Raw genomic sequence first — 13,191 nt, forward strand, 5'->3', positions numbered from 1 at the left:
GCCTGACGTATGACCCTCGAGTGGGGCCCACCAGCAGACGCTTCGGTCGTTCTCAGATGCTGTCACCTCTCTTTGTCCTCTAATGCACCCTCCAAAAGAATTCTACTAAAATTCTCCTGCCATCTTATCCCTCCTCCATCCGGCACCATCCCCAATTGATTCCCTCGTGCTGGCGGCCACCAAACACTAGCCGACAGTTCACAGATCAAAAGCACCCAATTAAACAATCCCACCGCAATCCCACACTTCACATGCCACCCGTCTTTTACTCCAGTTTTCAACAATCACTGTACATATATATTCACGCCCACAGCCCAGCAACAGAGCCTCAGTTAATTATCACCCCAACTTCTTCCCCTTGGCATCTCATACTGCTACTGCTCCACGCTACTTCTCATGGCAGCCTTCCACTCTTCCTGCCATTATTGGGTTCTGCTGCTGGTGCTCTGCTTGCTCTCGGCGGCGAGCTCCGATGTGTCGAGCGACCAGAAGGAGTGCTCGGATCAGTTGGTGGGGCTGGCCACCTGCTTGTCCTACGTCCAAGGGAATGCCAAGGCTCCGACCCCTGACTGCTGCACCGGCCTCGAGCAAGTCCTGGTCAAGAGCCCCAAGTGTCTGTGCATCCTCATCAAGGATAGCGATGATCCCCAGCTGAGCATCAAGTTCAATGTCACCCTCGCTCTTAGACTGCCTTCGCTCTGCAGCGCCCCTGCCAACATCTCTGAATGCCCAAGTAAGTCTCAAAAGAAAAATAAAAAAGACTATAACTGGATGAAACTGGAGCGGCGCCATGATCAGAGATGTCATAGGTTTAGTTGGATTTGATTTGATGGGTGTAATTTATGTGAATCTGTGGTTGTGTTACAGTAGCAGCAATTAAGTATAAGCAGGGAGTTTTGCCTGATTTTGTTTGATATTGAATTCCGCTTGGTAATGGGGTGGGGATATGTTGCAGAACTTCTGAACCTGCCTCCAAATTCCAAGGATGCTGCGATCTTTAAGCAAGCAGCGAACGCCACTCAAGGTAAGCAGCGATCTTTATTGCAGTTGGCAATTGTTGTTCTTCAACTTCTTTGTGCTATTTTGATCTGTGTGTGAAGAATTTGGTACTCATCGGTTGGTATAAGTTATGGTAATGAATTTGATTATTTAATTCATAACAACAAATCAAACCCCTGTGATTTGTAAGGAGTTTGATTTTTTTTTTTTTTTCTGATTTTATACGACAATATCAAACCAAGGTCATATTGAATTCTTACAATGGCTTTATATGTCAAAACTGTGACAAAAACTTAGCAGGTTGGACATATACATCATAATTTATTTTTTTTTTTGGTCATAATATCGCAATTTTATTAGAGATTGGTAACGTTGTACCTTGATTTTATTCCAATAACATGTTTGTAATGGAAAAGGTGGTTATTATGTATTATAGATGGAAAAATGAAAATAAGAGAAAATTTTGATTGTGTTAGACAAATGACTTAAAATATTGAGAGATTTTTCATTATAAAAAAAGAATTTAGAAAAAAATATAAAGAGCAATACTAGGAAAGAATACGTTGCTGTGAATCACCATTGGAGAAGCTCATGATGCCAGTGCCCTCAACTAGGAAAGAATACGTCCCAGATGCATGCCTACTGCTCGACCAGCAGTAACCATGATATCGGCGTTTGTCATGCAGTAAATGTACATGTTTCTGGTAAACAATTAATGTGCATGTTTCAAGCATTGTTAGATAAGAGGATAGCAACATGCTTCTCTGGTTGAACCCATGCCAGATCTCTTGCTGGGTCAAATATCCCATCCTGTTGATCATCTCCTCATGAGGTTAATCAAATACCCTAAAAGAATTAGAGTTCCAGCCTTTTAGAGTGTTGTTCTTTTCAATCGATTTTTTTATATTAGATAGAGATGATATCAAAACGCCAAAAGCTCTACTTTTTTTTGGAAATAAGAATCATTTGATTAGTCCTATAGTACTATATATACCACGCAATCTATGGGTACTTTATAGAAAATCCCAATAGCCTAAATACATCGAAGATTTTAATAACCCGACAAGACTATCGTTAATTGGATCAAGAACTGTACTGCTTGATCTTTAAAGTTAAGCATATCTATTAAGAAGGAAATCGGGTAATAAATTGTGTGCCATCTTTTATGGGCAATCATTCGAGCTCTATGAATTGGTGCTCTGCCGCATCTCCCCCCATTCCTCTTTGTGATATTTTATTCTCTAGTTCTTCTTGTTGTATCTTGCTCTTAGGCTGTGTAACTTTGCTGCTTTACAGAAAAAAAAAAAAAAAAAAAGATTTTAATAGCCCAACAAGGAAACTAGGCAAGATGGTACTACTGTCCTTACTAGCTACAAAATTTTATCATGTAAGCATATTAGGATCACCAAGGATTCATATTTCATACTATACTGTCCTTACTAGCTACAAAATTCTCTTTCCTCCTATCCTTTTTTACATTCCATGCTTGTTCTTGATGTGTAATGAACTGTTTGGTTTGGTTCCAGATAATGGCAACTCGACGAGCAGTGGGAGCACGGGGGTGAGCTCGCAAGCAAGCAGCGGTGGGGGCAGTTATCATTTGGGAGGGACGGGGTGGGTGGGAGTGGAGAAGGTGGTTCAATGCTTTCTTTCTGTCGTGCCAGCACTTTTACTGCTGACTTGACCGCGTGGAGGGAATGAAAGCACCCTCACACAAAGAAGTGCTGCTTTTCTTTCATCACCATCATATTGCTAAATATTTTTCCATTGTTGTTATTCAATATCTTCTGCTAATCCATTCAGAAACCATTATTAAATGTCATTTGAGAGTACGTTTATGTGTGGAACTGAGGCTGGGATTTCTTGTTGGAACCAAGGTGTTCCCACAATAAAATTAATGTTTTTTTTTTTTGATATGAGAAAGGATGATACAAAGTTTCTTAAACAGCAAAATAAGAAGTTACGAAGCAAAACTGAGACTAAGCTTATATATCTGCAGTTCCTAATCCATCTGCAGTCAATATATAATTCAACTCGGGATGAATCCCATCTGTTTCTTAGATGCTAAGTCACCCTGACAGGCCTGAGCAGCTAACCAATCTGCTGCATGATTTCCTTCTCTGCATATATGAGTAACTTTGGTCGCCCAAATAGATGACATCCACCTGTTAATATGCTGCAGCAAGGGAAAGTTTTCATATTTAGAGGAAGAAGGATTAGTAATCCAACTTATTGCTGCTGTGGAGTCTCCCTCTATTCATAACTGCTGAGCTCCGAGCTTATGTACAGCAATTTGTGTACGATGCTAGACAGCGACAAGTTCAGCAAAAGTCACTGAACAACATCCCAAATGCTTCCCACTAGCTATAACTAACTTCCCCTGAAAATCACAAATTAACTGAGCCATCAAAACTAAGTTTTAGTACTCCAAGGAGTGGGTGTAGCCAAGAAACAAATGTAGTATCTGCTGAGTTAACAAGGTTATTCAAATCACTACTTCAGTACCTTGGTCGAGGATATTCAGAAATTTGGGCGTCATATTAGCAGGGAACACAGCAGTTAACGGGTACAGATTCCATGAACCCAAGGGAGAAATAAATGATGCAACCAGCACATTCGAAAACATCGATATTAATATTTATGTAAGTAGGCCATAAAGAAAGTGGAATAGAAGAAATCTATGGTTCACGGAGCACATTTATTTTGCTGCCATTACCAACAGTCCGGATGAACTGAACTTGGACAACAGGGGCATACGTACAAATCGTTTTTCTAGATTATAGAGCACTGGTGGGGTCTCATATAAGAATACCAGCATTTATGAAATTTGCATTTGGCACATACTAATTTAGCCCATTGCGAGTCAGGATGCAGCACCATTAGAGCAGCCAATTTAGATAAAAAAGCCGGTTGTTTAAGTAGAAGAGATTGGATGCCAATTGACTGGTATTCGTTCATAGTCCATATTCACTAGTTATACTGTTGCTATAGGGTTCAGGTTGTATCTTTCGCACGAAAAAAATGATTGATCTTCTTTCATGATATTAAATCAAGCCCTGCAAAGATCTCACAGCACTCCGAACTTTTTCATCATCTGCTTGTGCAGTCCCCGAAGCGACCATTGCACGATGGAATGGTGGATTTGTGCGAAGAGAGAAGTTTTAGAAAACAATAATAAAAAGTAAACAAATCCCAAGCATAGAACCTACAACTATTGAGCATATTTTGCACATAAGCTAAAAAAGAAATTACAATTTTAAGTGGATATAAATAAATAACTTTTAAAAAGGAGATGCTTCTAAATTTCAAATAATTATAGTGCTATAAACTACACAGGTGGTGACAAGGTGATGACCATCACAGTTATCACTGAAAAAAAATAATCAGATCAAAATCAGTAAAATTCAATATTACATGACCAACGAATGCGATTCTATGCAGCATGCATTTGAACAAGTCCAACTTTCGAACTGTTTGAGATTCTTTTACGCATTTTATGATGACTACTAGTTAAATCAATTGCCGATACTAGCTTAGTCAAGTCCAATGGAGAACTAGGATACCTTGCCAAGCACATCAAGGACATACACGAGGAGACGACGAAGAAGAGCATCATAAACTAGACAATAATTATAGGATGTAAATAAAATTTTCAAAAACATTCTTTCAATAGAAGGTAATTAGGTGATGGTCCACATTCAACTATAGAGATTTCTATCTAAAAAAATTTCACAGATTTTACCCAAAACATGTGAGATCATTTTGGGTACAAAAAAGTTGTACATCGATAATTATCTACTCAAGTTTCCAAAAAATATGGGCTCAATCTTCAAGACCCTAAATTTTAAAAACATACTTTTGACATCAATAAACTGTTAACTAGGTTGGTGATCCCACTGTTAGCTAGCAGCTAGAGGTTGAATAAATGCTTGACGGCCACCTTTGGTGATATGGAATACGCCTTACTGGAAGTTCTTAATCAGATAGAAAAGAAGAACGTAAATCCTAAAAGTTGACCTATAGAGGCTCAATTCAAACTTTTAAGGAGTACAAACCATAAATTTCATCGTATCTGCACCATTCCAAGTTATACAAAGTTATTGTCATATGAAAGCGCTGCGAGTTCAAACCAATCTCATTACAACACAAATTTTGCATTGGAAGTGAAGGGCAAAAATATAACGACATTGTAATACCGGCCACAAGCATCATTAGGATTTGGGAGCAACTTATTGAAAGGAGCTTCAAGAAGTTTTCTATGTGATGTATATTCGATAAGTTGGGAGGCAACATGATAATGTAAGGGCTGATCGACCTAGTACTCGGCATTACGAATAATAAAAGACTCTCATGTGGATTATGAAAAGTATAAGTCTTGATGCTATGCAAAAAATGGCTAAAAAATCGAAAAAGTAATAAATTCAAACTAAAATAGAAATAAATAATAGTATTGTATATATTATTTAGTTAAGAGTTCACAAAAGGTTTTGGCCAATAGGCTAATATAGCTCATAATGCTCAGCTATGATGGATACTGTTCTTTACATTTTTCATACATTCTCAGCTCCTTCCACGTTTTTTTGTAGAACTTTGGATGGTAATTCATAGGCTTCTCCAAAAATTGTACTTTTCAGTGGATGTAGGTTATCTCTACATCAAGAGATCTAGTTCTTCTGACTAGCATTGAAGATCATCGGCCCGATTTGCCAAGGAGGAGGTCGGACACTGTAGAATATTGATACTCAAGCCATTAATGAGAAGATTATATTTAGACAAGCCTGCAAGAAAAGGCAAAGATAAAAGACCATGTTATTTTATTACTTTCAGCTAATGCAGTTATATAAATATGAGTACAATTGCTCATTTCTCTCTTGACTTATGCTAATAAGTCTTTCACTTTTGTTGGCCTGCCGAAGCTTCAAGAAAATATGATGATCAACCTACGCATTTACTCATCAATTTTAGTGGAGGTAAATCAAATGTGGTGGTCTTCGAACTCAGATACAAATACAATCGATGGCAACAGAAACATGAGAGCATCTGTATGAATTAGCTCAAAAAAGGTGTGAGCACAGGGTTAGCTGAAGGTTGGTTGCTAAGGTATCGGCCTACCAATTTGGGAGCCTTGAACCATGCAACAAGCTGCTGGTGACGATATTCCAATTCAGCAATATCATCCATTTGTGATGATATTTCGATTTCTGACAAGAGTTGGTTGGTCAAAACGAACAGATTGCATCAACCAATACTCAAGTTCATTCACCATGATAAAAAAAAAAAGAATGAGAGGAGGCATGAGGATAGTCAAGAAGAATGAGTAACGAAGAAGGGGACACAAGGCTTATTTATAGTAGGGAAGTGTGTCCGACTAGAAGATAAATCAAGATGCCTATTAATGTGGAAGATAATGCTGAATTCCTATAGATTTGGAGGATCTTTCGAGCAGTGTGAGAAGAAGGCTAAGTGGAATTAGAAGATATACGAGCAGATTACCAGAGGCAGATACTTCAATAAAAGAGCAGCACTCAATTAGTGGATCAAAGCTATAATTGCAGGATTTTTATTTTCCAAGTATTGAGGCAACACTGGACATCCTATTAGCCTCATGATCCTCGACAAACAAGATGTTGGGAGTATTATTTATACCACATCTCAACAATCTAATCGACCAAGAGCAAGCACTATGTGGAATAAGTTTAATAGAATAATCAAAGCATGTAAGAATCATGCGTCTCTTGCTAAGATTGGATAGAGTATGGTTGTGAAATCATACTAAGGGTGAAAACTCAAGCAGAACAAATAGAATTCGACTATGATATGGATAAGCGGGCTAAAAGAGCAAGTCATGGCAGTTGGCCGGCACAAGATCGAGGCAATCATATTAGTCTTAGATTTCTAAGAATAGGAACTATATTGTAGGCCAAATGAGTGAAGAGTCGGCCAACATAGGCTGCTAGGATAAATCAAAGGCAAATAGAGCATGACTGACTACTGGTTTGGTGGTTGCATGGTGATCGTGTTTGTGTACATACATTGTGGAAGGACTGTTAGCAATAGTTACAAGAATCACCAAAAGTGCAAGTCAAACATGGGACGTAACCGTCGAAGTGAACCGTTATAGTGTTTATGGGCAATTATTATGTATTAATATATATAATAGAATTGTATTATATAAAAGGATCCTTCAACAATCAATCCAATTAAATTATCTTTATCTTCACCTTAGTCTTTTATCCTGAAAGTAGACGTAATCCAATGCTACACCTCTATCTAGTTCTCTCCTTTCAATAGTGGTATGACGGTGGCGAAAGTTCTTGAATGTCAAGGCATCTGAAACTATGCTACTCTTTATTCTTCCTTCGATCAACATCTTTTCAACTAGCCCAACACTAGTAGCACATCTCCGCAATGTTGCCCAAATAGGCTGAGTGGAGCACCCTCCACCCTAACTAACCAAGTTTTCTAACTTGCTTGGAATGGGACGAAAAGGGCAGTAAAGAATATCTGGGTTGAGAGTCAAAGCTGTAAAGCATATCAAAGCCATTCATAAATTATGAATGTGTCAAATTCTAAACAAAGTATGCACATTCAATAAAAGATTTTTAAACAAAATATATATAATATTTGTTAATAAAAGTAATACTTTCAATTTATAAATTTAATTTTCATTCAAAACATAATTTCATAAAATTCATAACTTGCATTTAGTCGATTTATGATTGTTTTGATATCAAATATTTCTTCAGAGACAACTAAATAAATCTATAGGAAAGTTAACAATTACTTACTTTGCAAACATACTAAATAAACATATCCAAATAATCTTGAATGTTTTCAAACTATAATATTCTAATAAATATATTTTTATCAAAACATGGTCATGATAAATTTTAAACTAATATTCTACTAAGATACAATCTAGACAAAACCTCATAGTTAGCTGATATTGGCATGATCCTAAACCTGCATAGAAATTGACCAACCTAAAATCAATTTTATAATACCATTTATTCAAAATAATATATCATAATATATACCAAGTTAAATTCTAATTTCTTTAATATTTTTTGAAGTTTCATATTCATATTTTATAGAATAAATCCCTGAAATAGATTAATAGGATTTAAAATACAAATATAATTATTAAAAAAATTAATAATTTGAAGTTCTATTGTAATTAATTGCACAAAATTTAAATTACATAATTTTTTAGTTTAAAATCATTTACAGATTATCATAATATTCAAGAATCTGAAAATTGATATATGGATATCCAAAAAACTATTTTATAGAAATTTAGAATAGAATTTTATTTTGGCTAAATTAAGTTTCTAGAATATAAAATAGAGATATTAATTATCAAAAAATTATAACATTGTTTATTAACCAAAAATTAATTGAAATAATTATTAATTTCATAAAATTAAATTACAGAATTTATGATATACATAAATTTAATATACAGAAAAATATGTTACTCAAAAAATTTAATTATAGAAATTCAAAATGTATTCTATTTTGTTGAAAATAAATATTGCACAACTTATTTCATAGAAATTATGTTCTTGAAATTAGTTTTTTCTTCAAATAATATATATAGGTTTTATTTTTATTCTTATTTAATATTCAAAAGTTTAAAACCAGAAAATAATATTTAGAAAATTAAATTGACAAAAATTGATTTGCTTTTTCAAATTCAATTATTGCAAAAATTATTTATATATAGATTCTTCTTCTTCTTAAAATAAGATAATACATGTATAAATCTATTTAATATTAAAATAATATTGATTTAGGAGGATTACCAAACTCGATATAAACTATTTTTGTCACTACGGATAGGATTGGACAGGATCCACAAGCGAGATTCACCATATAAGAAAGCTAAATCACATACCAAATTTCTATATACTATAATTTAATCGTACAATATCCGATAGAGACGATCTTTTTGTTTATCAAGTCAGATAATTTTTTAATTTCTACAATATGGCATTACTCCATAAAAGGTATGGCACATCAATGAATCAGGCCCAAATTTTTTCATTTGTGCCCAAAATAGGATGATCAAATCGAAAATTTTCTTTTTAGCAAAGATTTTGATTAGGTATATCTTTCAATTTCAAAAAAATTAGATAGAGCGGTTGAAGACAAAGTCGATGTAGACGTCAAGATCTACCTTATGTTAATTTTTTATTTTTTTATATTTATTTTCACTATTTTTGTCTATTTTCGAAAAATTAAGTTCTAATTGAATTAAAAGAGAATGATCTGGATTGTGCAAATATAGACCTCACTAGCGTAAATTGAGGCTATGTATCTCATTTTGAGATGTATCAATGAAAAAAAAAATGGGACCTAAATCTTATTGATGCAGGATAAGCTCGAGAGACAAAGAGAATAGAATTCTTTGATACCAAACAAATGCAGGACAAGCTTGGGAGGTAAGGAGAATATGATGCTCCGGTACCAAACTGACATAGGACAGAAGTAAAAAAGAAGACGGAGAAGAAGAGAGGGAGAAGAAGTTACATGGAGAAGACAACTTAATATTCCTAAATCTCAATAATATAAACATGTGTTTTCAATTAAAAAGCAAAGATTTATATAAATCTAAAATCCTAATAAGAGTCCGCATGGAGATAAAATACTGGAGTCCTCATAAAATTTTAGTCCTAAAGTCTAAGTAAAAATAAAAATTTCTGATTTTCAAATAAAGTAAGATTTTCTAATTTTTTTCTTATAAGACACTCCTCCGTCACCTACTTTTGTTAAATTTTTAACTTTTTCTCAATCTTTCTGAGAGATTTGAGTTGAGTGGGTTAATAGAATACTTCTTTCTCTTCGATTGGATCAAAGATGGAGATAATGAAGTGTGACGTCGGTTATTCATCATGGAGATCTTGGATAAGCCTATCACATACTCTTCCTATTTAAGTCCTGACGTCCTCGTCAAGTTAAACGTTCATGCATTTAAATCTAATCACAAGCACCACGATCGGCCCGTGGTCAGCCCTAATGGATCCGTGCTATAGTGTCTCCTAGTTCACATAGGATATGGGTCGAGTCTGCTATGATATCATTTGTAACAATCTAGGACCTTACCCAAAATGGCTAGTTGGAAAGTATTATTTGGGTTCTCTGATCTTATATAAAATATCCAAGATTTACCTAGCGAATAACCAATGTAGGACTAAAGATACGCCCATACGAGTCCTCATATACTTTTTCTACTTAAGCCCCAACGTACTCATTAGGCTAAAAGGTTCAAATCTAATCACAAGCACCATGATCAACCTATGGTTAGCTCCAATGTATCCGTGTTGTAGTGTCCTCTAGGCCACATAGATTATAGGCCGGATCTGCTCTGATACCATTTGTAACAATCTAGGAGTTTACCCAAAATGGCTAGCCAGAAGATATTTTTGGGTTCCTTAGTTCTGTATAAGTATCCAAGATCTACCTAGAGAATAATTGATGTAGAACTAAATACACGCCGTACGGGTCTTTACATATACAGAACTAAGGAATCCAAAAAATATTTTTCGACTGGTCCTTTTGGGTAAGGTCTTGGGTTGTTATAGATGGTATCAGAGCGGATCTGGTCCATGGCTCATGTGGACTAGGAGACACTACAACATGGGCTCATTGAGGCTAACCACTGGCCAATCGTAGTGCTTGTGATTAGATTTTAATGGATTTGAACCCTTAGCTTGACGAGTATGTTAGGGTTTTAAGAGGGAGAGCATGTGAGGACCCATGTGAGTGTGTGTTTAGTTCCATATCGATTATTCACCGAAAGATTTTGGGTACTTATACAGGACTAAAAAACCCAAAAAATATCTTCTGGCTAGCCTTTCTAAGTGAGGTCCTGGGTTGTTACACGAAGAAAAGACGAAATTTAATGTGGAGGCTTACAAGAAGTTAGGATTGGTGCATGTATGGAAAAAGAAAGAGAAGATAGACGAAGTCATTGAAAAGAACTTGAAGGGTTCTCATGAGAGAAGAAGTGGGGAAGGTGTTGCATCTCTTGAGAGAGATAGATACAGAAACAAGTTCCTCACAAAGTGATCAAAAGGGAGGCAACATGGGATATACATTGTAGCAGCTCTTTTCGAAACTATGTGAAACTCGATTTTTCAAAAAAATCTATATTGCAGAGACATCGAATAAAAGAAACAAAACAAAAAAAAAGAAAAAGAAAATAAAAGATAATCGGCACCCACCTAAATCGAATATAACTCGGTTGGGACTCTTGCTTGGCATGGAAGTGAGTGGAGCGACAAATTCGGTGCATGGATCTTGTTGGCTTGGATTTGGCATTTGATACATCATTGCATGTACTAGCAGCAATCAACTTCCATAGTGGGTTAATAGTAGCCCATTCTAGCAAGGAGTGGTGTTCTTCAACTTTCTACCATGACTTGTCATCACTAAGGCATACAAGAAGGACACCAACATAAAATCAGTGGTACAACCCACCTCCAAGGAGCACATATTTTGCAGTAAGTTGGTGCAAACGAGTCTGATCGTCTTAACGTAGTCGTAGAAAAGCTTTCATCTTCAAGGAAATTCTTGATGTCATAGAACTAGGGTTTCCCATCATCAAAATCTTCTACAAGTTCAATAATTATTACCTCCGGAATTTGAGAGATTAATTCCTTTAAGACCTTATCGTCATCTTTCTGAAGCTTGGGATCCTGCAAAATAATGATAGGCTTACCATTTATGTAGTTTTGATGGATAATAATTTCAAACCTGATATCAAGAGGAAATTTGAGTGCAGAGTATAGCCAAGGTGTCAGCGAGCACATTCACTCTTCTAGGAGTGTGAATGGTGAGTAACCTTTTTGAATTGGTGAACGTGGAGGTCAACATGCCAAGGACTTACTAAAGGATGCAATATTGAATTGAATGCTAAGAGCCATGTACTTTGTTTGGTTATTCGTATTGGAGACGCCCAGTTGGAAGGCCCATGGGATGGGCTCCTTCCGATGACACGAGGTCAATACCAATGCCCTTCTCGGCTTTATTTACGGCCCCGCCAAAATACAAGACCCACGTATTGGGATGACCACCTTTTTTTCAAGAACAAGTCTTCCCAAATGGAAATTTGTCATTGATTTCTTTTGCTTCTTTAAGTGGAAAACCTGTAAGACAACTCCTTGATTGTTTTCTATGTGATAAAAAAATGATAAGTTTTGTAAGCAGCACTTCCCATCTAGTGACCCTACCCGATAGAAACGACCTATTAAAGATATACTTGATTGGCTCCAATTTTTGCTGAAACTTAACCAGACTTGCCCTAAAGTAATGCCTAAGTTTCTAAAAGCCCTAAATGCAGCCAACCAGGTCTTCTCCATCCATGAATAGTTTTTCTCGTAAACTAAGAGGGTTCTATTGAGATAATACAAGACTTTCTCCAAATAAATTAATATGCCATCATTTGAGATTCATAAAATATACTTTGATATGGAGAACTATCATGAATGAATCTTTACGTGCCAATCATAAAAAAATTTACTTTTTAAGCATTTCTAACATTCTTATAGTTATTGTATAATTCTCAATCTATCGTATAATTTTAAATGTTGCATCATTATTTTTGCCTTTATTGGTGCAATGTATTTATTAGGAATAACAATTATTATACATTTTTAGCAAAAACAAAAAGTTATGCCAACAAACAATATGGATTAAAATTTTCCTTAGATTACTATTTTTCCTTTCATTGGAGCATCGTGCTCATTTATCCACTAAAAAATTATATATTATTCCAATTCCCCCATAGGTACAACTTATGTAGCATAAAATTGAATTGAAAAATTAACTAAAATCTTCCAAACTAGGAACATATTTATTTGTAAGAAAATCGTATAAAAAAACTATTTTTTAAAAAATGTAGTTGTCTTTTGTCTATTTTAATAAATAATTAATAAATTTGAAAACTTTACATTTTTTTTCTCTGATAGAGAAGTTTCATTTTATTTTTCCTTTTTTCTTTTGAATTTCCTATAACCAAGTGCACCCTGAAACTCAATTCATGACTCACTATCTTTTCTTTCGATTTCTATAAATTCTAAATGTTGCCTCATCGGGATTGCTATTTCTTTCAACATTTACTACTTGTCCATATTTTAGAATAGTTTCATGGCCACCTTTATCCAGCTCAGATGATTTTTGACTCAAATT

General features: G+C 35.2%; 1 protein-coding gene across 1 annotated transcript; it reads left to right on the plus strand.

Moving 5' to 3' along the window:
* Positions 1 to 286: 286 nt before the first annotated feature.
* On the plus strand, positions 287 to 2,915 carry LOC103716980 (non-specific lipid transfer protein GPI-anchored 13-like). The gene is made up of 3 exons (XM_008805202.4): positions 287 to 733; positions 956 to 1,024; positions 2,526 to 2,915. The coding sequence occupies exons 1-3, from the start codon at positions 397 to 399 to the stop codon at positions 2,681 to 2,683; spliced, it is 564 nt and encodes a 187-aa protein (XP_008803424.2). The 5' UTR covers positions 287 to 396; the 3' UTR covers positions 2,684 to 2,915.
* Positions 2,916 to 13,191: the final 10,276 nt, after the last annotated feature.

The sequence above is a fragment of the Phoenix dactylifera genome, unplaced genomic scaffold, assembly GCF_009389715.1.
Source record: "Phoenix dactylifera cultivar Barhee BC4 unplaced genomic scaffold, palm_55x_up_171113_PBpolish2nd_filt_p 000051F, whole genome shotgun sequence".
Taxonomy (NCBI): Eukaryota; Viridiplantae; Streptophyta; class Magnoliopsida; order Arecales; family Arecaceae; genus Phoenix; species Phoenix dactylifera.

What these genes read in the sequence shown, in the direction of transcription:
- LOC103716980 (XM_008805202.4), top strand. Translation starts at nt 397, where the DNA reads ATGGCAGCCTTCCACTCTTCCTGCCATTATTGGGTTCTGCTGCTGGTG. An exon ending in CAACATCTCTGAATGCCCAA is followed by an intron (nt 734 to 955) that starts GTAAGTCTCAAA and finishes GATATGTTGCAG; the next exon opens with AACTTCTGAACCTGCCTCCA. An exon ending in AGCAGCGAACGCCACTCAAG is followed by an intron (nt 1,025 to 2,525) that starts GTAAGCAGCGAT and finishes GTTTGGTTCCAG; the next exon opens with ATAATGGCAACTCGACGAGC.